Source organism: Neolamprologus multifasciatus, chromosome 11 (genome assembly GCF_963576455.1).
Source record: "Neolamprologus multifasciatus chromosome 11, fNeoMul1.2, whole genome shotgun sequence".
In the NCBI taxonomy this organism is placed as follows: domain Eukaryota; kingdom Metazoa; phylum Chordata; class Actinopteri; order Cichliformes; family Cichlidae; genus Neolamprologus; species Neolamprologus multifasciatus.
In genome coordinates, this window is record NC_140449.1 from 4,788,638 (window position 1) to 4,816,542 (window position 27,905).

General features: G+C 41.2%; 1 protein-coding gene and 1 pseudogene across 1 annotated transcript in view; one reads left to right on the forward strand and one right to left on the reverse strand.

Annotated features, from left to right (window-relative positions):
* The first annotated feature begins 5,539 nt into the window (after positions 1–5,539).
* The window catches only part of tgfb2 (transforming growth factor, beta 2), a 37,332-nt gene continuing 14,966 nt past the window's right edge, over positions 5,540–27,905 (forward strand). The window contains exon 1 of the mRNA XM_085178413.1: positions 5,540–6,810. Coding sequence (XP_085034539.1) covers positions 6,465–6,810 — 346 coding nt within the window. The 5' untranslated portion in view covers positions 5,540–6,464. The remainder of the gene's footprint in view (positions 6,811–27,905) is intronic.
* LOC146507649 (5S ribosomal RNA) lies at positions 22,680–22,798 on the reverse strand (annotated as a pseudogene).

Below are 27,905 nucleotides of genomic sequence, written 5' to 3' on the forward strand. Positions count from 1 at the left end.
AAATGTTTGGAATCATACAGGCACGTGCAGGGGGGGGGTGCTCAAGCCGATGGGTGCCAAAAGTGCCCTTTTGTTGAGGCAACTTTTTAAAAAAATTATTTATTTATTTTTTTATGTGTGTGGGCGTACGGAGTCCTGTCTGTGCCCCTCAACAATAATATATACTATTAATCACAGTTTTGCTAAATAAAAGGATCTGGCTTGCATTAGTCACATGATCACATTTAACCAGTGATCGCTCTTGACGACAGAACGTGCTGGTTACGAGCCGGGAACGAGCTCACAAAGAGCACGCACATTTTTTGCAGTCCGGAGCTGTAGGAGAAACACAAGTTAACTCAGAGACACAGACTTACTATATTTCTTCCATACAGACTGATGCGACAAAACCAGTAAGTAGGTGTACAGTGTAAACTGTAGTCTATAGCACCCAGGAGTATTGGCTTATTACGTACACGTTGGTAAGCTGTCTTGTGGCAACTGACGAACTGAAACAAATGAGCGTGCTGTGTGTGCAACAGCGTGACAAACATTACCTGTCCTTTTATTAACTGCACATGTAGTGCTGGTCATAGCTGCTAGCTCACTGGGTAAGGCCGTCATGGGTCTGTAGCTCTGTCCACCGTTTTAGGGAACATATTTAGTTTTAAAGTAAGTTACCGGGCTTTTCCTGCCTTTCTGGAGGGCTTATATTTCACTAAAAAAACAATCTCATATGCATGTCCACATAATTATGCATTATTATAATATTTTAAAAAACACACGCTGTATTTTAAAGAACATACATTAAAAAGCAGATTATATTAGATTTAAAAATAAATAAGACAAAATTTGGATTTTACAGCAGTAAAATTATTGTATCTCTACAGTTTAAAAATGTAATAAGCTTTGCCCCTGCACAGAGTGGATAGTGAAACAAATGGAATCATCATAATGACATTATTTCATATTTATTACTTCCCCCTCCTCATTGCTTTATTGTTGTAGCTCTAGTAATAAATAATAATGTAAGGATTCTGGATCAGCACCGTGATGCCCATAGTATATACAGTATTCTGAAGAAGGTCTAAAATGTCACTTCGTGTGCGTCCATGTGTTTGTTTTATGTATATGAATTTTTTAAAATTATTACTCATGATATAACATTGTCCAGACATGCCTGGTAAGGACATGAGGAGGAAACAGTAGGAGCTGTGTGAGGCTACTAAAGGCAGTGCTATAACATTTTTCTGTCATCATTTTATTATAGATTAAGTGCAAGAGTTGTTAGGTGTGGATAATTAGATTATAGTTTATTGCAATAGCAAGTTGTGCCTTGTTCTCAGATAGACAGCAAGTGGAGAGTGATATATGAAATGATGGGATGGAAGAAAAAAGAGAAGCAAGGAGTGATTCACAGGCAGAGCCTAATTTATTTCTCACAGTTTTTGTTGCCTTATGGTTCCAAGTGCTGTCACCAATCTTTGCATTTTGTTATTATCTCATGATACTTGTTTAATCAGCTACCATCTCTCCTATGGACTTTTTAATGTCTACAGTCTCAGATCAACACAGCCCTGCCCTCCAGCACTATCAGCAGCAGGAGCAGCAGAAACCCCTCAACAGCAACATTGTACCCATCAGGTAAAACATAGGCTACGTTTGCTTTGCCTTGTCGCCACCTCACAACAGTGATATAGTATGATGCTATCCCATATTAGATTCTTGATGAATGTGTGTTGTTGTTATTCAGCCTGGTTCAATGTGCCCCTTTTTAACTTTGAGCACCCGTCCGTTTAAACATCTCTGTACGGCCCTGAAATCATGTATGATTTTCGTTCCATTTCTCACGTGTACACCACTTTGTATTGGTCTTTCACGTGGAATTCCAATAAAATTGATTCATGTTTGTGGCTGTAATGTGACAAAATGTGGAAAAGTTCAAGGGGGCCGAATACTTTTGCAAGCCACTGTATGTAGATTCTTCTGAGTCACTTGGGAAGTTTTGTAAGCAAAATTGGCTATTGCAACACACCCCATGAGCAGCCACAAAAAATGAAAATACAAAGTCTTAAAACAATAAATAACATGTTGGTAAAGATTGGTGAGCTTTTCTCTGGGAAAGCACACTTTGGAGATGTAGTCACTAAAAGAAATACACATATTTTTTCTTTATTAAAAGATCAACAAAACAATCAGTCCCTTTTCACTAGTTGTGTGCAAACACTGGGGTGGCTTCTCTCCTGAGGTAGAGCAGGGGTTGCACACTTGGATTAAAATGAATTGAAGCCAGTGTGGCTTTGTGAGTTTGCCTTTACTGTATCTGCTTGCCTGCAAATAGACATAGCACAACGTTACACACTTTTGCAGTCTCACACAACCCTCATAGGCGCACTGCCTTATGGTTAGTGGCTGGGCTTCTTTACTCCTGCTAGAGCTGCTCATTTTAGGGGATACTCCCTCTTGTTCAATTCAATTCAATTCAATTCAATTTTATTTATATAGCGCCAAATCACAACAAATGTCGCCTCAAGGCGCTTCATAGATACAGAGAAAAGCCCAACAATCATATGACCCCCTATGAGCAAGCACTTTGGCGACAGTGGGAAGGAAAAACTCCCTTTTAACAGGAAGAAACCTCCGGCAGAACCAGGCTCAGGGAGGGGCGGCCATCTGCTGCGACCGGTTGGGGTGAGAGAAGGAAGACAGGATAAAGACATGCTGTGGAAGAGAGACAGAGATTAATAACAGATACGATTCAATACAGAGAGGTCTGTTAACACATAGTGAGTGAGAAAGGTGACTGGAAAGGAAAAACTCAATGCATCATGGGAATCCCCCGGCAGCCTACATCTATTGCAGCATAACTAAGGGAGGATTCAGGGTCACCTGGTCCAGCCCTAACTATATGCTTTAGCAAAAAGGAAAGTTTTAAGCCTAATCTTAAAAGTAGAGATAGTGTCTGTCTCCCGAATCCAAACTGGAAGCTGGTTCCACAGAAGAGGGGCCTGAAAACTGAAGGCTCTCCCTCCCATTCTACTTTTAAATACTCTAGGAACAACAAGTAGGCCTGCAGAGCGAGAGCGAAGTGCTCTAATAGGGTGATATGGTACTACAAGGTCATTAAGATAAGATGGGGCCTGATTATTTAAGACCTTGTATGTGAGGAGCAGGATTTTGAATTCAATTCTGGATTTAACAGGAAGCCAATGAAGGGAAGCCAAAACAGGAGAAATCTGCTCTCTCTTTCTAGTCCCTGTCAGTACTCTTGCTGCAGCATTTTGGATTAACTGAAGGCTTTTCAGTGAGTTTTTTGGACATCCTGATAATAATGAATTGCAGTAGTCCAGCCTGGAAGTAATAAATGCATGAACTAGTTTTTCAGCGTCACTCTGAGACAGGATATTTCTAATTTTAGAGATGTTGCGCAAATGGAAGAACGCAGTCTTACATATTTGTTTAATATGTGCGTTGAAGGACAAATCCTGGTCAAAAATGACTCCAAGGTTCCTCACAGTGTTACTGGAGGCCAAGGTAATGCCATCCAGAGTAAGAATCTGGTTAGATACCATATTTCTAAGCTTTTCAGCGCCGAGTACAATGACCTCAGTTTTATCTGAGTTAAGAAGCAGAAAGTTAGTGGCCATCCAAGTCTTTATGTCTTTAAGACATTCCTGCAGTTTAACTAATTGGTGTGTGTTATCTGGCTTCATGGACAGATAGAGCTGGGTGTCATCTGCATAGCAGTGAAAATGTATGCTATGTCTTCTAATGATGCTGCCTAGGGGAAGCATGTATAATGTAAACAGAATTGGTCCTAGCACTGAACCCTGTGGAACTCCATAATTAACCTCAGTGTGTGAAGAGGACTCTCCATTTACATGCACAAATTGGAGTCTATTAGATAGATATGATACAAACCACTGCAGTGCAATACCTGTAATACCTACAGCATGTTCTAATCGCTCTAATAGGATATTATGGTCAACAGTATCGAATGCTGCACTAAGGTCAAGAAGGACAAGCACAGAGATGAGTCCACTGTCAGAGGCCATAAGAAGATCATTTGTAACCTTCACTAAAGCTGTTTCTGTGCTGTGATGAACTCTGAAACCTGACTGAAACTCTTCAAATAAACCATTCCTCTGCAGATGATCTGTTAGCTGTTTGACAACTACTCTTTCAAGGATTTTTGATATGAAAGGAAGGTTGGAGATTGGCCTATAATTAGCTAAGACTGCTGGGTCTAGAGATGGCTTTTTGAGTAAAGGTTTAACTGCAGCCACCTTGAAGGCCTGTGGTACATAGCCGATCTTGTGGTGTAACGGAGGAATACCCTTCCTGCACTATGCCATTTTTGGAGACTGGGGCACACATTATTTACAACAATCAAAGAAAATACATATTTGAACAATCAGAACATTTAACTAACTATAATATTGTAACTAAAGATAATGGGGGGGGGGGTCCTGTTTTGTCCACAGTGTCTTTCTTGTCCTTACACTCTCCCCTCAAAAAGTTAATGGCGTCCCGACATTCTACCAATATCAGTCCTTATGTGGCAACTATACGTTGCTTGTAGGAGGCTACATCTCTTTAGGAGTCAGAGTTCAGCATCACTGCTAGCCACAGTGAAACACATGACATGTATCTCCCCTTCATGTCATATGTCGCAGCAGGTGTTATTGTGCACGATAACAGTCCACTGCTTTTTCCATCCATATCACGGGTATCTGCATCTTTACTGAGTAAGGTGCCGTCACCTGGACATAACCTCGCTACATAAAATAGTAGTAGTAATAATAGTAATTGTAGTGTCTCCTCAGCATGGTACAAAGTTGCATGGGGGTGAGGTCTGTTTTAATCTCCAACATATCACGGAGACTTAGGCCTGGGCTTATGGCTCCTGTTTTGTCCACAGTGTCTTTCTTGTCCTTACACAGGTCGTTTTGTTTCAATCCCTGGCTGCTCTAGTTTGCATGTTAAATATACTAACCCCACATTGCTTACCAATGCATCCATTGGAGTGTGGGAGTATTATACCTTATAACATTTAAATAGAAAGTTAAATAAAAATAATAATAACAATAAGCATAGAAGAAAAAAAATCTTGCACAGATAGGTGAATGAGCCATGCTGTACAAAGGGTTCAGTTAGAATAGAAAATTACTATATAAGAACCAATCAATTTTCCATGATGTTTTTCTTAAGTTATGCAGCTCTATTTTTTTTCCTATCATTTGGCAACCCCATTTCTGCTTTTGATTTTGGAAATAAAAACCACTAATCTCATTATGCAATTTTATTAAGATAATATGTGTTTTTGAAAATGTATGGTTTCAATATCTAAAGTTTAAGAGTCAAATTCTGGTTAAAAATAATAATTTAAAAATCAATTTGTCTATTGTAACAGATCGTGGACCCATGTACACATGCCCAGGCCATATTAGAAAGGACAGAACCCCGGGTATAAGACCCCGCATTCATGACCCGTGATGAGCCAGCGTATTAGAGTACTGTTGCCGCGCTGTCCCACTGTGCAAAACGAACACCCCTGTTTACCACAAATCGTCTGTTGACCTGGAATTGAAAGCATATCCTGCTCCGAAAAGTGAGGACGATAACTGTGGTTCAAAGCTGGTAGAAGGGGTAGCACGCCGTACGACCAGTCCCTTAAAATGCTCCAGTAAGCAGCCACTACTAACAATTTAGCATTTGTAAATAAGAAACGATCCTTGAGCTGAAGGGAGACGCTCTGCAGTCGTACCAAGAACAACCTCCGAGTTTTTTTGCTGTTGGCTTATTGTTTTCTTTCTCTCTTTTTTAAAGTGCTCTGCTTTTGCAGGAATACTTTAGCGTCGTGAGAACAAGACTGGAGCTATTTTTGATTCGCCTTCGCTTAAGTTTAAGTTTGTGGCGCTGCTAAGAGCACGTTCGAGTTTTGATGCTAGTGTAAACCCATTTATCTGTCTGGACCATCAAAGCGCTGAAGTGTGACAGAGTGACTATTTGGATTCCAGGAGAGCGATGAGAAGAGCGTTCGGATGCTCAGGCTCGTGGAAGATAGCTCCTCAGTTTTAGGCTCCCCTTCGTCTCTTTTTTTAAAAAAAAAAAAATCCGTGTGGGCTATTGCAGACCCGTTTGGTTGGCGAAGGTCCTTATCTGGACACATTCAGTACCAGATTTACTCCTCACCCCCTTCAACGATCAAACAAGCCGGGAGCAGACCCTCGCTGTCCCACAGTAACGGATTTCTTTTTGGACTGAGGCAGTTGAATGGATTTTCCGGTACACTGCTAAAATTGGTTAAAACGAACTGTTCGAGATTCAAATAATTTTTCGGTACCAGCTTACTCGTACTCGTAAATGCTCCACTTTGATCGTTGATAAAGGAATATATCTGTTTGGCGATATTCAAAAGCAAAGCGCTCTTGATTTTGTTTCCTGATTATTTATTGTGATATTTGAATACGCTGGTGGAGAAAATGAACGTGTATCTCGTGTGCCTTTTCCTTACTTTGGATATAGCCACCGTGGCTTTCAGTCTGTCTACGTGCAGTACGCTGGACATGGATCAATTCAAGAAAAAACGCATCGAAGCCATCCGAGGGCAGATCCTGAGTAAGCTAAAACTCGCAGCCCCCCCAGAGGACTTCCCCGAACCCGAGGAGGTGTCCCGGGACATCGTCTCTATCTATAACAGCACCCGGGACTTATTGCAAGAAAAAGCGAACGAACGGGCGGCGACTTGCGAACGGCAGCGGAGCGAGGAGGAGTACTATGCCAAAGAGGTGCATAAGATCGACATGCAGCCCTTCTACCCGTCAGAGAGTAAGTCTGTGTGCCCGCACTGATGCCATTTCAGGCCAAAAGGCACAACTTCGAATACCGCTGTTACGCGTGTTTGTGATTCTTTTGGAAAATCCTCTCCATCACGCTGTGCTGGGAGAGTGTAAGGAAAAGCAGGCAGTGCTAATATTAAAAATAAGCTACACTTTTTATATATCGGTCGCTTCTACTCTTCACGAGGCTGTGTGTTGCCTTGTAACTTTACCATTACCGTTACTCTCACTCGAATGACAGCGTCAAGTGTGAGCTTTATTGTTTGCCTGAGTAATGTGATACCAAGTCAGCTGGCCACAATACATTTGTGAGCTTGAACCTATGGCACAAAAACAAGCAAATTACTGGACTTCTTGTTCGCTTCATCATGTCGCTAATTGAACTTGATATGTTTTGCTTCCTGATGTACACATTGCACATGCAAGTTTATTTTCCTTCCTCCTTCCTTTATCTTAGGGCTAAAACTGCAATTTGAGACAAATCATTAATTAAATATATGGCCAGATTCTCTCAGGATTTCATGATAGATTAGTGATAATTGATTATTCTGTTAACTTATTAATTTGGCATTTACCATCCAGGTGGAATGTTACCCGCATTACGCTGACCACTACAGTTTATATTCAGTCACACACACGAATGATTTAGTCAAGTAGGGTAACAAAAACATACTTTGTATGTTAAACTTATTATTGACAGGATTATCAAGGTAACAACTTCCCAGGAGATTTTCCCATAAATATAAATTGTCAGTGCTAATGACTAGTTGAAAAAAAATTAACATTTATGCATTCAAGTTTAATTGTACAAATGGAGTAACACACTAGTGCTGTGGATAGCACTGTCACCTTCAGTGGTGGGATTGTTAAAACCCTTTTATGTAAGAAACAGCATCTGCTACTGTCCCCACTTGCTGGACACGAATGGCCCAAAAATCTTGTTGTGCTTGCTGCTGCGGTCTACCTGTACATAATTTCTTTACACCCATTTTATGTGTACTAGACGCACCTGTTCTGTCAATTCAATACATGCATTACTCATCCATAAAGAAGAAAGCTTTGGCACTATCCCTACTAGTGAAGAGGTGTGTTGTTTCCACAACATTGCTTTCCTCACAAGTCTAGTGGCATTCAGTCAGTCAGTCAGTGGCATTCAGTAGTGGCCTCATTGTTTGACAAACAGAAAGAGCAACTACACAGCACACTAACCATACACTCCAAACATGCCAAATGTCACAAATCTTTGGGTTCTCTGAGTTCTTGGCTAGCTTAGCATTAGCATGCTGTCTGTTCATTTTTTTGCATAAGCCGAGGTTGTGTTAGCGGCATAATGCAGTTGTTTCTGCCCTGGATGCAGTTTTCACTTTACCATGCTTATGGCCTTATGTAATAATAATAATAATAATAATAATAATAATACATTTTATTTGAAAGCGCCTTTCAGAACACTCAAAGACACTGTATACAGCAGAATAATAAAAGCAAGCAATTTACACAATCATAAGAGCATAAAATATAAAACAAATTTAAAATAGCAGAGTGGTGAGGTTATGTGGGATAAGCTATTTTGAACAAGTGAGTTTTGAGTCTAGACTTAAAAAGAGAGAAGGAAGTGATATTTCTTATGTCAGGAGGTAGGGAATTCCAGAGTCGAGGAGCAGAGACGGGGAGAAGGGAAAGAGAGAGCGAGAGAGAAGAAGAAGATCTAAGACCCCGAGATGGAATGGTGATCTGAACCAAATCAGAGAGATATGGAGGAGAGAGATGATGAATAGCCTTAAATGTATACAAAAGTATTTTAAAATTGATGCAATATTTGACTGGGAGCCAATGAGCTGTGGGACAGCGGTGATGTGATAATTAGAAGGGGTCCTGGTGATAATACGGGCAGCAGAGTTCTGGACACGTTGGAGCTTGTGCATGGATTTTTGAGTAAGACCAACAAGAAGTGAATTGCAGTAATCAATCCAAGAAGTAACACGGCTGTGAACAAGAATGGCAGTGGCATGTGGAGTAAGAAAAGGACGGAGACAATTAATGTTGCGCAATTCAAAATATGCAAACCGAGTGACATTATTAATGTGTGAATTAAAAGATAGAGTGCTGTTGAGCATGACACCCAAACTTCACAGAAGAAGAAACGGAGACCGGCGAGTTATTGATAGTAATAGAGAAACTGTTGGTTCTGGATAATGTTGATTGCCTAGAACCAAATAAAAATAGAAATTAAAAGTAATGTCCATGACTCTGCTCTAGATCACTCCACCATTTACTAGGGGTGCAACAATACTCGTATCGATATTGAACCGTTCGATACAGTGCTTTCGGTTCGGTACGCATATGTATCGAACAATACAATTTTTTTTATTTATTTTATCAACTTTTCTTCTGACAATGCTGTTTGTGTTGAGCAATGACTAGGGATGCACCAATACCACTTTTTTGGAAACGAGTACGAGTACTTGCATTTCAGTACTCGCCGATACCGAGTAATAAAAACATGATTTAAATTTACAGGTAACAGCTTTAGTCCTATAATTTAACAAAAAAACAAAACAAGGGACTGGTTTGGAATTAAGAACATTTATTTAAAATGAAAAGCATGTTGTATGCAACATATTACAGAATAAATAATTATGAAAAAAAAATTAAACAGTGACAGTGCAACTCAAGTATTGTTTTCAGTTTATTGTAAACTCTGCCGCTTTGGACAACACAAGGGGCATTAATAAACATCTTTGCTATTTAGTGCACAATATTTGAATAAACTAACAACATCCACCAACATAGAACTGTGGCAGTCAGTGCAACTGAGGTAAGTATTAACATCAAGTCTAAGATGACTCAATGGAGAGAAAAAGTGAGTGGCAGGGTTTTTTTTAAGGAAAGTAGCTTTTCTGCATTATCAGCAGTCAGACTGTTTCTGTTTTCATCTATAATGTGTGACACTGAGCTAAAAAGCCTTTCACTTTCCACACTGCTACATGGGGCTGAGAGGTATTTACTTGTCTGTTTCTCTGTTTAGAAGTCTCACAAGCACAGTCACAGCTGGGATGACATCAGAGGCTAGTGCGTCGTAGCTGCTCACTTTTTTAGTTAGTTCCTCAAAGGGGACGAGGATGGCAACAGTCGTCTCCATAAGAGCCCATTGGTGAGTGGTGAGATAGTCAGGGAGTTCATGCTCGGACACATACACGCCCAGCCCTAGTTTTTGCTCAATGAGGGACTGGAGCATGTAATACGTGCTGTTCCAGCGCGTCTATACGTCCTGCTGCAGTCTCTTTATTGGCTGGTTGAGCTGTCCCTGAATGTCCTCGAGGTGGGAGTAGGCTAAGGCGGAATGTTTAAAATGCCCAACTATTTTCCGTCCCACTGCTATAGCATCAGCTATGCTCCTCTGTGCTAATAAGCATGGGTAAATAAGCGTGGGTGAACTCTTTGTACTCGTTGTCGTGTTGGGCTTTTGGTGCTTGATTAAATTACTTGTGTTAAATGCGCTACCTTTTGAGCCTCCTCTGGACAATTTCGCTTAGCACAATTTGCAGTCTGCCTTTGTTTTCTCGTCTTCGTTCACTTTGAAATAGTTCCACACAGCTGACTTGTCTCGCCTGCCCTTCTCTCAGCGCTGAGCTGCAGCCGGGGCCTGGAGGCGGGCACTCGGGGCCTGGGGGCGGGCACTCGGCGCCTGTGATTAACCCCTTACATGCAGCTCAAACATAGACAGGTCTCAGACCGTGGTATCGGTCACCGGTATCGGGGGACTTTTAACGAGTACGAGTACTTTAGAAAATGTGGTATTGAGGCCGATACCCGATATCGGTGCATCCCTAGCAAAGACTGTATAAAAGATGGACGACGCGACACCGCCTCCTCCCATTGTGCAAAAATGAAGCCAAAATATCCCGCTTGTGGAGGCTGCCATCTTGCAAATTTGGAGCCAGAGTCTGCGCAGTAGTGACTTGAGGTGGAGCGACTGTGTAATGCTCCCGCCCACACACCCGCTGGACGTGACCGCAAACACGCCCCCCCTACACTTTTTACGTAGCCCGGCGGCTCGAGTTTTTTTGCTGGTTTACCGCGACTGACGACTCGTTTAATTAAGGTTAATACAACCATGTCACTGTTATAAAAAAAAAGACACACAGCTTATCATCTTATAGTTCTAAAATCACCCTGCTATTAATTCGTTTGCTAGATTAGCCGCTAGCATACACACTGTGTTGGAGGCTTGTTGCTAGCTAGTTAGGATGCTACACACCTGTTACTCTAATAGTCTGTATTATTGAAGGATTCAGCACTTCTTATGTTCTTTTATTAATCCATTTTTAGACAGCGATGAGCTCAGCTGCACACTCTCCCGTGGCCCAGAGTTACTGTTAATATCAAAAATGTAATGCTGTCCTTTGAGATATTAACATAAGACTGTGAGTGTAATGGATCTAAAATGGTTTAAATCTTCAGAGCCGTCTACATCCTGGTAACATGGAAACTTTAAAAACATCAGCAGAACGTTTCAGTAGTGTAGTCTAATTTGTTCATTTCATTTAATAATAGAGTCTATATCAACAGCTACATTCACCCTGGAGAGAAACTAGTGAGGGAGACCATCAGGACCAAGCTGGGTTTCCTGGGTCCAGAGGTTTGGGGAAACTTCTTCCCTTTTTTTCATGACAGCTGTCCTGTGCCAGAAGTTCTGTTGACCCACTGAGAGAGGCTTCATTTAAGAAACACCAGGAACACTGAAGCTCATCGCATTGATCAAGCAGGACTCACTCACCAGCAGCTCCCTCACAGGGAAATCTTCAGCACTCCTCCGTAAGCCTGCCCCAGGAGATGGATAAACCCAGCATTTCATCAACACTGTGATGGAGACCTTTGGTTTGTGTAATGTTATAAATACTCGGATACTCCCCAGAGGCTCCGGACTTTTACATAAAGATATCATATTCAGTCCTGTAGAAAGTTATATATTTAAAAATATATGATCCTCTCTGGTTACTCTGGTATGAATAACTCTGCAACTGCAGCTGCAGTTTTCACTACAGCACATGTGGTACTTTAACCTTTGTACTGTTTTCATCAGTTAATTTTGCAGTTAACATGTGAACATGTTGGATGATCCGTCTGCTGTCACTGGGTGGTGCTGAGGTCTGAATCTGAGGGCAGCTCCTGTAATCACTGTTGATTACAGGAGCTGCCTGTTGCTTTTACAGCAACAGGCTGCTTTTGTAATAAAAGTACAGTAACAGTAATTAGTGACTGAGTAGCCCGGGGCGTTTCTCTTGATTTCTTTAGTCAAGGTAAATTCATTCACCTGCACAGATTAGCTAAACAAGCCTCAGTGCTCATTTTAGCTAGTTAGGTCTTAGGACCGAGCTAAGGACGGTAGTTACGGATTAGCTTACAAACACGTTTAACTTACCGAAAAAGAGCAGCGGGGCCTTGGGTCCTTCTGTCGGGTAGTCCAGTTTACTGAAGAACACATCAGGCTGTCAGGTTAAAACAGTCAGTCGTGTTTTTGTAATGTAAACGATGGCCCTCCTCTCAGAGCCTACGCTCTATCCGCTATTCCCGAACAGAGATACGCAAGTTTCTCCGTGACTGCAGCTGCCAGTCAAAGCTGCTATGATGGCGTTTCACCCCAATTTAACATCACCGCGGTAGGAATTATGGGAGAGGAGACCCCTTGGACATAAATCAGCGTGATGAGAACTATTGAAAACAAAAGAAAGAATCTTTGGAAAAAAAAATTCTGAGGAGAATTAATTAATTTTAGTCTGACCCCAGTCCCATAAACCCCGTCTCCATGGAGGAGACCTATACTGCAGCCAGACATCAGGGGGGCGATAGAGACGTCTTGGCTTCATTTTTGGGGAGCTGTCGCGTCATCCATCTTTTATACAGTCATTGATGTTGAGCGCTCAGTGGATTTGCGTTCGACTACTCCGCCTAGGGTGCACTGTCGAGTGCAGATCCACTGAGCGCAGCGCAAGCTAGCAAGACAGAAGCTAAGCTCGTTGCAACATGGCAACTGCCTCAACGCTACCCGAAACTGAACCTCCCCCACCCTCATTCAGATCTGGTGTTTGGAACTATCTTGGTTTTCATGTGAAGTCTGACCCTGATGGTAAGCGCGTCATGGACAAAAGTAAAACAGTATGTCGGGTGTGCCACGCAATGCTCAATTGGTGGGAACTAGTGCGTTAGCGCAGTTAGCTGGTTAACGCGTTGACGCCGTCCAGCCCCACGCACAGGGCGATCCGCGGTACGAGATTAACGGTGACAGCACTAGTGGGAACACAACGACTATGACTGCACATTTATGCCGACATCATCCATGTCCAAACTTTTTTCACTGAGGGCCATATACATAAAAATATAGGAGGGGCTGGACCACTTAATATAAATTAGGTATATATATATATATATATAACCTTAACTTTAGTTTTAGAAAGTTAGAAAAAAGTTCTAAAGAAAATCACTTAAAAGTGGTAAAATATGTTATATTGGTGAATATAATTAAAGACAAAACTGCCTTCATTACAGCTTTCCATAAATTGATCTTTATTGATTTATTCAGAAAAAGCTTTGGCAGCAGCCTCAGATTTCTTCTTAGACAGAAGATTTACAGTACAGAGAAAAAACAATAAAGGGGAAAATGGGACGGGTACATTTCAAGTTTGTTATTTAAGTTATTAGACTTAGCAACACACCTATTAACGTTCGTTTGAAACCGTTATCAACATTAACAGACTGAACTGGACTTAATAACAGGCGTCCGTATAATTTTAGTAAATTATTCTGGTGAGTATCAGCTGCTCTGGGTATGTAAATCGGGCCATCCAGCTGCGGTGCTGATCTTCACTCGTGCCAAAAATCCGGACAAATGTCACTTGATCAAGGAACAGATCTGCATCAGATGAGATCAGCTGACTTTGCGCTGTGCGAGCGCTGTGCACAGCGGTGTGTACTCTGTGTGTTAACAAGAAAAGTGCATATAAGAAATTGGTGCATAAAAGCAGAGTAGTGACAGAATTGATGCGCACAATTGATATTTAAAGCATGTGTACCTGTACATGCATGCTTATTAACACACGGGTACTGTGGAATATTAGTGATGGGTCGTTCGCGAACGAAATGGCTCTTAGAGCCGACTCTTTGAAGTGAACGACGCGAGGCGGCTCCTTATTGGGAGCCGTGAGTTTGTTTTTTTTTCTTTCTCTCACCCTCTCTCTCGCCCTTTTTTCCGCTAAACTCCGCATGCGCGGCCTGTACTTTGCGCTGGGCAGAGGGGGGAGGGGCGTTAGTTACACTCGCAGTAGCACAGGAACAGAGCCAGAGAGAAAGAGAGCGAGGGACAACAACGTCACATTAGAAAGGTATAGTAATCATCCACTATTTTCAGTTGCAGATGATAAAGGATTCAGAAATCATGCATGCCCATATGACAGAGAATGTGCATCTTCTTTTTGTTTTAATATTTTAATTTATATTTAATTGTGTTGTGGTTTGCAGTGTTTTGTGTTGTTTCACATTAAATTTATTTAAAAGGAAAAAGCTGAAAATTTAAATAGTTAAAATTTGAAATGTGAATAGTTGTTCTTTGTATTATATGATTTAATTATTACATTTTATGTGGAGTGAATAAATAAAGTATATTTATGGTGGCCCTTAGAGAAAAAGCACGTACAAACTCAGAAGCACGTACAAACTCCAAAACACGTACAAACTCCTAAGCATGTACAAACTCCAAAACACGTAAAACTCAGAAGCACGTACAAACTCCAAAACACGTACAAACTCCTAAGCACGTACAAACTCCAAAACACGTACAAACTCCAAAACACGTACAAACTCCTAAGCACGTACAAACTCCAAAACACGTACAAACTCCAAAACACGTACAAACTCCAAAACACGTAAAAACTCAGAAGCACGTACAAACTACAAAACATGTAAAAACTCAGAAGCACGTACAAACTCAGAATCATGTACAAAAGACAACAGAAGTGCTCCAGGATGCTAGGGCGCAGTGTTGAGCTTTTGTTACCTAGTGGCTACACAAGCCAGGAAGTATCAACAACCGGATTTGGTGTGTGGCAGTAACAGGTAAATTAATTTTTTTTTTAATTATTTGAATAAATATGAGTGCTTGTCTATAAATACACAAACAATACACACATGCTTTCAATTGTGTAATTTAAGTGATCTGGGTAGCTCTGGTTTGGAAGTTCAGTTAACGCTAGAAATTTGTTTTGGAGTTTGTATGTGCTTTTTGGAGTTTGTATATGCTTTAGAGTTTGTACATGCTTTGTCTCTAGGGGCCATATATAAACATATATAAATAAACCACTTTTTTTTACATTAGTAATTCCTTTTCTGCATAATTTTATATTATTGTTAATGATTAAATAATTAAAGCAACAAAACAACCTGAAGAGCCGGCTCTTTTTAGTGAGCCAATCCTAAAGAGCCGGATCTCTAAAAAGAGCCGGAAATCCCATCACTATGGAATATATATTTTTACTCACCTAAAGTGTTTGTGCTCTTGTCCACTCCCCGCAAAAAAATAGCAGCTGTGCGGTGTCTGTGGCATCTCATGCGATGGAGTAAAAATCAAAACCACAGCTTTATCAGACAGTTGCAGTTTAATGTTGGCTGACGAGTCTTCAATGCGTCGCACAACTGGATTTCTGGACACGCTGACGTTGTTGAAGTCCTGCACTTTTTTATTTCGGTGACTTTAACGAGGCCGTGTTTTATGAGGTCTCCATCTGAAAAAGGCTTGCCATGTCTTGCCATGAGTTGGGTGACCTCATAACTGGCTATTGGAGCCTTTTCCTGGACAATTTGAGCACGAAAAAAATACTGCTGCTGACCCTGCAGGAGAGCTACCCTTTGCTTTAATTTCTGCTCTCTCCAGTGTAGGATGCATAGGCCTGATGTTTGGTTTTATAATGACGTCGTACATTATAGTCTTTCATAACTGCCACAGTTTCAGTGCAGATCAAACAGACACACGTCCCCTTGAATTCTTTGAAGAAATATTCACTCTCCCACCGTGTCTGAAATTTTCTGCACTCACTTTTCTACCTTTCGCTTCTTTGGTTCTGCCATGTTTAGTAACTTGGAGGTAAATTTCTTCTGTGATTGTCCTTTTTGGTGGAGCAACTGCCTTGATCAACAGCAGCTCCCCCTGGTGTGAAAACTAAGAAGTGCAATACACTCCAGCAAAAGTTGAAGTGCGGCCATATTCTATTCTATTTATAAAATTACTTGCGGGCCAATTAAAAATGCAGCGCGCGGGCTGGCAGGCTTCCGCCGTGGCTCGAAAAGTCTCCAAAAAAACCTTGGGGTCGTCCCCGTTTCCCATCCGGTGTATTGCCACCGATAGTGGAGGGGCCTTCGGCGGTGCAGTGGCTCCAACCAGCCGCTCCAGAACCTGGGTCTGCCGGCCCGCTTGCTCCTGCAGCTTTGCCAAGTGATCGCGCTGGGCAACCGCCTGGTCTTGGCTCATCTTTGCCATCTCCGCCAGGATTTGCGCCAGGAACTGCAAAGGCTGGGCGGGTGGCACAGCATGTGGGTCTGACATTCCCATGTAGACTGGGTTTCGGCACCACTTGTGAAACACACACACAGTTTGTTATAGCGAGATGCCATGTTTATTTCTGTTTTTTTGCTTATTGTGATAGTTCACAGTCTGGTCAGCTCCGGTCTCAGCTGTTCCAAGCTTCCCTCCACGCCTCTCCCATCTCACTAAAAAAGGGAAGAAACCGTCATCAGCTGTGTTCTCACCTGCCTCCCCAGCACCACCCCGATGAGCTCACTGCACCACTCCTACCCTGCAGCCGAGCCCGGGACCACACCTCCGCCACAGTAACCTTGCTCATCTTTCTAACTGCTTTCCTCTGTTAAGCATTTTCCAACATTCAGCAGAATGTTGAATACATTTCATGCCTATAATACAAAGCATGTGATTAACAAAAAAAAAAGTATAATTGAGCTGAAAGAAGCACTAATTTAGCCAGTGCTATATCCGCGGGCTAACTCTGATATATGCGCGAAGAGCAGTAGCACAGGTAGCAGTAGCACAGGAACAGAGCAGGAGGGAGAGAGAGAGAAAGAGAGCCAGGGACAACAACGTCACATTAGAAAGGTATAGTAATCATCCACAACTATTTTCAGTTGCAGATGATAAAGGATTCAGAAAGTTTATTCATGCAGTCCATATGACAGAGAATATGCATGTTCATTTTGTTTTCATATTATAATTTATATTTAATTGTGTTGTGGTTTGCAGTGTTTTGTGTTGTTTCACTTTAAATTTGTAAAAGGAAAAAGCTAAAAATTTAAATAGTTAAAAGTTGAAATGTGAATGGTTGATTTTTGTATTATACGATTTATTTATTACATTTTATGTGGAGTGAATAAATAAAAGTATATTTACGGTGGCCCCTACAGACAAAGCACATACAAACTTTAAATCACGTACGAACCCTGAAGCACGTACAAACCCTGAAGCACGTACAAACTCCAAAACACGTACAAACTCCAAAACACGTAAAAACACATAAAAACTCCAAAACACGTAAAAACACGTACAAACTCCGAAGCACGTACAAACTCCAAAACGAGTGCTTGTGTATAAATACACAAACAATACACATATGCTTTCATGCTTTCAATTGTGTAATTTAAGTAATCTAGTAGCTCTGCTTTGGAAGTTCAGTTCATGCTAGAAATATGTTTTGGAGTTTGTACGTGTTTTGTCTCTAGGGGCCACCGCATATATTTATATATAAACATATATAAATAAAACCACTTTTTTTACGTTATTAATTCCTTTTGTGCATAATTTTATATTATTGTTAATAATAAATTAATTAAAGCAACAAAACAACCTGAAGAGCCGGTTCGGAGCCGAAAGAGCCGGCTCTTTTTAGTGAGCCGAACTGAAAGAGCCGGTTCTCTAAAAAGAGCCAGAAATCCCATCACTATTCTGTTCATCTGGACAGTGGGAGAAACGTTTCGTCACTCATCCAAGTTCAGTCTCCGCTGACTGGGGAAACCTGCAATCTTAAGAAGTCACTTGGATAAGTGACGAAACGTTTCTCCCACTGATAACGCTACGTCCAGATGAACAAAATAAACTTTTGGGGATTTACTTACCTGGATGATTGAGCATGCATCAAGAAACATCCACTGGAGTATGAATGTGTGTGAATGTTAGTTAGGAACCACTAAAAAAAGCTTTTTGGAAGAAAGTGATTGGGTGAATGTGGCATGTTGTATTGAGCGCTTTGAGTACTCCGGGAGAGTAGAAAAGTGCTATGTAAGAATCAGTCCATTTACCATACTATATGGTAACCCCAATCTGGTTTTCCTTTTTACATCAGAAACAAGAGCTCATAAACAGAAGTTAAAGTAAATTAACATGACACTGTATATGTATTAAGATGTATTTTGCAGGACATGATAGGCTGATATAATCACTGATATCACTAATACATTTTTTCTGTGTGCCTATTTGATTTCAATGTTGTAGAGAGTAATTTACACAAAATTTCTATCTCTGAATTAGATGTACATGATTTCTACAAATGTAACCACATTGTGCTGTTGTTATTAAAAAACTTTAAGCACCTCGTCTATCATGCACACATGCACCGTTACACAAAGATGAAGAGGAAACCTTTTCTGGCTTGTTCCACTTCAGAAGCTGAAAAAGTTTCATGTCCTCATATCCTTAAAAACAAAAACTGTGTTTCATCTTATATTTTTTAATTGGTTGTCCCACAAGAGCGGTGGCAAGCCCCACAATCTAGTAAAGCAAGAGTAAACTCATAATTATCTTTTTACAACATGAAGTAATATTTTCTAAAATAATACTTTTATTCACCTAGTATCTCCTAGAGTTACTCTACTCTAGGAGATACTAGGTGAATCAATGCCAAGGTTTGCCATTATGCCATGATGTTGTGACCCAACCCCTTTTGGCTATTTTTCTTAAATACTAACCCACATGTATTTTCTAAATTATTACTATCAACTTTGTAGTTTTGCTTTCCCTACAGTATCCAATACTGACAGACCACAAAGTGAATTGTAATATTTGGTAAAACAAGCAACTTTCTACAACCTAAGTAATACAAATTGGCTAGTAGGCATAATGGAAATGTAAGAAATTACTAGCAGTGTGCTCCACATACTTTTTTGTACTACATTTTTGTTAAGTCATGGTCTAGCATGCAGGACGTGAATGCTATTGCTATTTGAACTGCTCAGCCACGGTGGCCAGCATTGCAAAACAGAAGGGAGAGAAAAGGGGAGATTGAGTGAGAGAGTTAAGAATACTACATTTTCCTCCAACAATGCATTGTTTACAGCAATGGCACCAGTCTGGTGTAAGATGATGGTTTTTCCAGAAGTGCTGGGGAAATGGGGGGAAGATGTTTGATGCTCAGGCTGAGCCTGGGCTGGGGAGCATTTCTCATACTACATGGGAGTTGGAGCTTTGTTTTTGGCTGTCTCTCAAGTATGGCCTAATGGGTGGTGTGTAATTTATTGAGCCAATATTTGTCTGCCATGCTGTGATGTGTGTGTATACTGCCTTCTAGTAACTTGTTGCTATACATTTTTAAAAAATGTGATGGAGAGCTTTACAGCACAGGGCTCGCAAAATCGCTAGCCCGACGTCCTGGAGCCCCGCCCGTCGGGTTATCATATAGCCAGACGGGCGGGGCTGAGATAGATTTTGGTCGCCCGACCGGAGATATCGCTAGCTCTGGGACGTCGGGCTAGCGATTTTGCGAGCCCTGCGAGCAAGAAATTAAAGTGTGCAGCAAAAAAAACTAAAAGGAAAAAGGGTTTGGTATTTTTTTAAAGCTTATATGGGATAAATAATCTAGACCAGGTTACTGGAATTTACTTCTGACAATAAAAATATATTATAATGTTTGATGGGATTCTTTGGACATGTGCAGGGGAGGGATAGTGGATAATAGAGGGATTACACAAAGGATGTTGAAGATGGAGCTGCCAGGCAGGAGGAAAAAGGGAAGACCACAGAGAAGATCAGAATCGTATTTATTGGCCAAGTATATGTGCAGACACATACAGGGAATTTGGTTCCGGTAGATGGTGACTCTCAAGCACAGCAATGTAAATCACACACACACACACACACACACACACACACACGTGTCTATATACACACATTACACATACATACACATACATACACAAAGCTGTGTAAACCAACTATAAATAACTAATCTAAACTTATATACATAAAATACAGAAATGAAATGAGGTGGAATGAATACTACAGAATGTACATAAGGTGCAGTCTGGCAGTGGGAGCAGTGTGACAGGTCAACTGTTAAGAAGTGAGATGGCGAGGGGAAAGAAACTGTTCCTATGTCGGGTGGTCCTGGTCTGCAGGCTTCTGTACCGTCTGCCAGAGGGCAGCAGATCAAAAAGTCTGTGTCCAGGGTGTGAGGGGTCTGTGATGATTTTTCCTGCCCGTTTCCTGGTTCTTGAGAGGTACAGATCCTGGATGGAGGGCAGGGGGGCGCCGATGATCCTTTCTGCTGCCCGTACAGTCCGCTGCAGTCTGCTCCTGTCCTATTTAGTGGCTGCTCCATACCAGACTGTGATGGAGGAGCACAGGACAGACTCAATGACCACAGTGTAGAACTGGATCAGCAGCTCCTGTGGAAGATTGTACTTCCCCAGTTGTCTCAGGAAGTACATCCTCTGCTGGGTCTTTTTGAGGATGGAGTTGGTGTTGGTCTCCCACTTCAGGTCCTGGGAGATGGTGGTACCCAGGAACTTGAAGGTCTTCACAGTCGACACAGGGCTGTCTGATATGGTGAGGGGGAGCAGAGTTGAGGGATGTCTCCTGAAGTCCACTGTCATCTCTACAGTTTTAAGAGTGTTCAGCTCTAGATTGTGCTGACTGCACCAGAGTACCAGCCGCTCAACTTCCTGCCGGTATACAGACTCATCACCATCCTGAATGAGGCCAATGACGGTGGTGTCATCTGCAAACTTTAGGAGTTTAACAGCTGAGTTCTTGGAGGCGCAGTCATTAGTGTAGAGGGAGAACAGTAGTGGTGAGAGGACACATTCTTGAGGGGCACCAATACTGAGGGACCGAGTTTCAGAGGTGATCTCCCCCAGCCTCACTTGTTGCTTTCTGTCTGTCAGGAAGCTGGTGATCCACTGACAGGTAGCTGGTGACACGCTGAGCTGGGAGAGTTTGGAGGAGAGAAGTTTGGGCACAATGGTGTTAAAAGCCGAACTAAAGTCCACAAACAGGACCCTGGCATAAGTTCCCGGGCGGTCGAGGTGTTGCAGGATGTAATGCAGCCCCATGTTCACTGCATCATCCACCGACCTGTTTGCCCGGTAGGCAAACTGCAGAGGGTCCAGCTATTGGCCTGTAATGTCGGATAACTGGATATAGTGAAGGAGGAGATGTGCAAGGTTTGTATGATAGATGAGGATGCTGGGATAGGGTGAGATGAATGGTAAATGGACCGATTCTTACATAGCACTTTTCTACCCTCCCGGAATACTCAAAGCGCTTTACACAACATGCCTCATTCACCCATTCGCACAAGCACTTTTTTCTATGGTCTGTGTAAGTGCTTTTTCTAACATTCACACATACTTCGATGGATGCATCGGAGAGCAACTTGGGGTTAGTATCTTGCCCAAGGACATTTGAAAAGCTTCTGTATTACCCTTTTTTTTGCCTGATTTAGATTAATTTGGCAAAAAAAAGGTACTGAATCATAAAATGATTACAAATATAATACATTACATTATAGAAACATGGACATAGAAAAATGTCTGTGCATTTTGGGTTGCTGTAGCTCAGGGGGTTAGTGGTTAGATCCCTGGATCCCCCTAGACTGCATGCCCAAGTATCTTTGGGCAAGATTAACCCCATGTTGCTGTCTGATGCGTCTATCAAAGTATGGATGTGTGCGACTGGTAGTTGGTAAGCACTTAACAGCATAGAAGACAGTGCTTGAGTGAATGGAGGAATGTAGCATGTTGTATAGAGTGCTTGGATTAAGCCATTTAAGCACTTTTGTGCTGCAGTGTTACTCAGCTCTCTGTCACTTCCCTTCTCCTTTCCTTCCTCAAAACCCCATTTCTGTAGAGATTATGTCTGTTCCCAGACAATCCAAAAAAACCAAACAAACCAAACAAACAAAAAAAAAAACAACCCAGAAAAATTTTAGCAAAAGAAATCAAAGAAATTACAATGCAGTATCCTCAATTGAACCAAAGAGGATTGGATGTGGATTATTAAACATTAGGCCTCTCTCCTCTAGGTCCCTGTTAGCATCTGATTTAATAATTGATCAACATGTTGATTTATTCTGCCTTTTGGAAACTTATTTATTACTATTATTAGTAGACTCAGTGGGCTTCTCTCAAAATTTAAAATAGCTGACTCACCACTATAATCACACTCTGGATCTCCTTCTGACACATGATATAGAAACGGAGTATTTAACAGTATTCCCTGAAAACCACCTTTTGTTTGATTATTTCTTAATGACATTTAAATTTATAGTAATGTATTATACAGCAGTGGGGAGTAAATTTCATCCATTAGTGTGTCTATTACTGTAGACTCCATTGACGACTCAAAGAAGTCCTACCATTAATTAATACTTCATTCTGATCAGTAAACCCTTAATTAAATGGTAAATGGACTGACTCTTATATAGCGCTGTTCTACTGTTCCGGAATGCTCAAGCACTGTATACAACATGCCACATTCACACAATCAACACTTTCTCTATACATAGTGCTTTAACTACATTCATACTCCGTTACATACAGCACCTGGTATTCCCAGGCGGTCTCCCATTCAAGTACTAACCAAGTCCAGCCCTGCTTAGCTTCTGAGATCAGACGAGATCGGGCACGCTCAGGGTGATATGGCCGTAGCCATTAATTAAAAAGCCATCAGTTGACCCAGCTGTGTTATCTAACTGTAGGCCAATCTGACACAGAGGAACGCACATGGGAACAAGGCAGACTGGGGAGTCAACGGGAGAAGACACAAAGATGAAAACAGAAACAATTAAGGGAGACAAGACGACACAGACTGAGAGAGACATGACGGTCTGGGGAGAACATGGCAGACAGGGGAGACATGAAATGAAGCATGAGGGATATGTGAAAACAGAAAAGGGAGACGAAACACAAAGACATGACTAGGACACATGGAATGAGAAAGTGAGAGACATGGAAGGGGGAGAGAGGAACACACAGATGACATGAGAGACACACGTGACACAGGGGAGAGAGCAAGACACAGGGGGAACCTAACAGAGAAGAAACTAAACTGGGAAGACAAGGAAACTCAGCAACACAGAAAGAATAAATTCAAGACAAACTAGTGAACCTTAAATCATCATCATAATACAAAACAATCAAGAAAACACAAGAAACTAAAGTGGCTGGAGTTTAGGAGATTGGTGGTTCAATTCCGATTCCTGAATGCTCCAATCTGTGTTAAAATGTTATTTTCTGTTATATCGCAAGAGTACTGTTGCCCTCGGGGAGTTGTTGTTTTTCTGTACGCAGTGTAAGATGGCGTAAAGAATAAAGCGCTTGGAGTGAGACTACAACCACCAAAGCTTAATGAAGCCAGGCCATACGAGTGCTGGAAGAATTAAGTTAATATTTGGAGACGAGTTACGGAGCTGGATAAAAAGAAGCAGGCACTCACGGTGGCACTGGGGCTCAAGGGGAGAGCCCGAGAAACGGCCATGGAGATACCCGCGGAAGATTTGAACAAAGATGACGGTATGGAAACACTACTTGCAAAACTGGACGCGGTGTTTCAGAGAGAAGAAAAAAGACAGCGCGTATGAAGCTTACTTGTGTTTTGACTCCATTGCAAAGGATCACAGTGTGTCCATGGTAGACTACATTATAGAGTTTGAACAATGTTATAACCGGATGAAAAAGTACAACCTGACGCTGTGTTAGCTTGTAAGCTTCTAGATACAGCTTGTCTTGATGAGAAAAGTTGACAGCTTGCACTGCTGCACAGACTTAACATTTGCGTCTATGAGGTCTGCACTGAAACTGATTTTTGGAGGGAAAGTAGCCGGAGTTTTCAGCAGAATTCAACTGAACCAAGATGCAGTTTTCCTTACGGAGCAAAAGGGTCCTAAACACAAATGAAACAACGGTACTTCGTGGCAGAGTGGACAGCGACAACCACTACAAGGTACCAACCCACTTGACAAGTTTGGCAAGCGAACAAGATGTGCTATTTGTCAGAGTACTTCCCACTGGGCTAAAGACTGTCCTCATTGGAATGGTGACCAAGTAAATCTAACTGAAGATGGAAAAGTGGAGGAGTGTAACATTACCTTGTACACTAAAGCCTCAATGACAGTCTCTGAAATCTTCCTGACTGAAGTACTGGGGTCAGCCATTATTGATACTGTATGTACGGTCAGAAGTGGCTAGATAGTTACGGATGATCTGATATCGTTGTGTTGGTGTTGTTCCCACATCATCATAATAAATGTTGTTCCAGGTTCAACATTGCAAGTGACCAATCACATTGTTGTGACTAGAGATGGCACGATACCACTTTTTTAATGTCCGATACCGATATCATAAATTTGGATCTCTGCCGATACCGATATGAATCCGATATAGTGTGTTTTTTAATCAATAAAACGTTTTTTTAATATCTTGCTGCATTTTGTATAAGTTTATACTCAAGTTTAAATAAACAACAACACTATTCTGTTATACCTGTATGTAAAAAAACAAAAACAAAAACAAAAAAACACACTGCACCCAAAATATGTCATAGTTCAGCAACACTGATCAATCTAATAAAGTTAAACCTACTCCATCCTCCCTATTCTGGTATTTTAAAGAGTACTTAGCAGAAATATTAAGCAACCTAACTAATAGGGTTGCAAACTCCCAACAAAAGAAAATAGGGAACCCCCGACCCTGATGCTTAATCGATGTAATCAACTTTAATTTGATGCAGGGTGAAAAAAAATGCACAGAAATAAATTATTTTTCAAGAATAATTAAATAGATTCAACATCTTTCTTCAACAGAATTGCAGAATTCACAGATGGTACTTTCCCAAAGGAAAAAGCACTACAGCTTACTAGGGTATATTAGACTTAACAGTTACTATATACAGTAATGGGTTTCTATACATTTTACATCAGATTAAAACTTTGGGTGTAAGATTCAGATAATTATTAAATAATTAAAAGCTAGATATTTTAAATGAGAATAAGAAAGAAAAGTATGTCTTTGTGCCCCCTTTTCCCTGTTAATGCCCTATCGGCCCCCCTGGCTAAACTTTGCTAGATCCACCCCTGCACAGTTACCAGCCGTCAGTTACGCAGAAAAAGATCCTGGTGTAGAAAGTAATATTAAATAAATTCTAACAACAGCTTATCAAGGTTCAACGTGCTGCTGTTGTTCAGCCGCTGGTTTCCTCTTTCTGGTGCAAAGTGGGCCAAAAACAAAGAAGAGAGATGGACTCGCGACAGAAAAGCCGATCAGCTGATCATTAAGCAGTTTCACGAAGTAGCAGCAGGAGAGAGAGGCAGTCGCTCCATATATCGGTTGTTAAGCTTAACATGAGAATGCTTTACAAACATTCAGAGATGAACTTACACACTTGCTTTACTTCTCTCTGGGATAACCTCCTCGGAGATGAAATGCCGGTTTGGTAGCGAGGCTACAAATACACACAGCCGCTCTATCACCTGAGCACACTGCTCCGACGTGCTACGGTTATGAGCCGAGTTACGCCGTGTTGCAAGTTTTGTGAGGTGCTCTTTTGATATTTAATGGATCGGATTACATTTATTATTTCTCACCAATATCCGATCCAGTAATTTAGGTCAGTATCGGACCGATACCGATACGTAATATCGGATCGGTCCATCTCTAGTTGTGACGTCATACTTTTGCAAGCCAAGCGATTCATTCATTTATGAAATTCCAATGTTGCAAGGACAATATCTATAATGCTTACCATTTATTAAAGAACAGTATCCTGAAATGTAAAGAATTCAAATTGCTGGATTGGCGGACATAGGCGGTTTCTCACAAGTTAAGTAGATATTTTTTGTATGGCATTTTTTTCTGAAGTCTCAAAAGTATGACGTCACAACAATGTGATTGGTCACTTGCAATGTTGAACCTGGAACAACATTTATTATGATGATGTGGGACCAACACCAACACAACGACATCAGATTGTGCAAATAGTTACATGAGTGACCTTAGCCAAGGCCAAGTAAAGAAGTTGATGCAATCAGAAACCCCTAGCTCCAGACCAGTTCGCTTTGGGGATGGTACTGTAGTGTATTTCAGCAAAAAAGTAAAACTTTCGGCCAAAATTGGACAAAAGAAGTGTGACATTGAAAGTGAAGTAGTTCCTGTTGATATCCCACTACCACTAAGGAAAAAATGTCTCTCATACATGGTTACAGTCCTCATCAACTTGTATTTTGCCAAAACCCTAACCTTCCTTCTGTGTTGATGGATGAACCACCTGCCTTAGAGGGCACAACTGTAAGTGCAAGAGTAGCTGAACATATATCAGCATTACATGCTTCCAGGAAAGCATTTACAGAGGCAGAATGTTCAAAAAGGATCAGGAGAGCACTATGCAAGTAACTTGGGCCTATAGATGACAAATATGAGGCAGGAGATAAAGTATACTAAAAACGAGTCGACTGTACAGAGTGGAAGGGTCCAGGTGTAGTTATTGGGCAGGATGGAGCTGTTGTATTTGTATGACATGGGGTGACTCTTATAATAGTGCACCAGTCAAAGTTGAGTAAAGTGGATGCACAGAGTGGAGATAAGTACCACAGAGTACTACTGATGATGACACTGACAACAAAGACACAGTTGAAAATGATGAGACAGAAGTACCCGATGGTGGACAGAGTATTAGCGAGGAAGAAGACATCACTAGTGACAGAGAAACTAACACTACAGAAAACATGTCTGTGACACACTGTGAATGAGCCTTCTACATACACTGATCCTGTCTCCTCTGCAGATGTAAAGTTAAGGGGAGGACAGCTGATCACTTTTACTCACAGGGACAACAGTGTTCAAAATACAGCCAGAGTATTAGGTAGAGCAGGAAAAGCCAAAGGGCAATACAAAAACTGGTATAATGTGCAATATCTTGAGCCTGATGGTACTGAAGGTGAAAATAAAGCTTTAGACATGTCACTTGTTGATGGTTTTTGCACTGAACCTGAAAACAGAGATATAGATGTACTCATAACAAAAGATATCTCCTTTGATGCTGCTAAGCAGCAGGAGATTGAGAAGTAATGTTGTATTTGATGAAGTGAAAGACCTGGGTCAAATATGTGTGTCTACTAGATGGATCTGTACACTTAAAGAAACTACTAATGGTATAGAGATCGACAGACCACGTGACTTCCGCGCATTGCATTGCAGGTACGAGTGGCAGCAAAATGAAAACACTGCATCAAGTGCTAGCATTTCCAGCACCGGTAATCATTAATTCTGCAATTTTAATCCATACTTGCATTTTATTTGCCCCAAAAACAGTTATGTACAAAATGAAGGAGAACACGGCAGGTCCGTACAAAGACAGAGTTGACGAAAAGGCAAAAAAAAAAAGTACGAGGAAAAAATCAAAGGAGTGAAAGGGTCAGACTAATACGGGCATACAGAGTGGACTAAAGACGTTAGCGTGCTGCCCAACTTGCATTATGCACATATTTATAAGTATATGGTCCTAAGTGTGAGCGCATACACTCACAAAATGTTTAGTAACTTCAGATCCCTGCAACAAGCCCAGGTCCAGTTTACTTTGGTGATTTGGACAATTCCATTTCACAGCTGTTGTTAAATTTTTTTTCTTCATCTCCTGCACAGGCCAACGCAGTCTATTTGTCTTCTCAGGTTGTAGTATTACACAGCATTTTCAGATCCAATAGAAATAAAATAAGTGTTTTGTAATTTGTAAACCAAATCAACAATGCAAAAAACCCCAAAAAC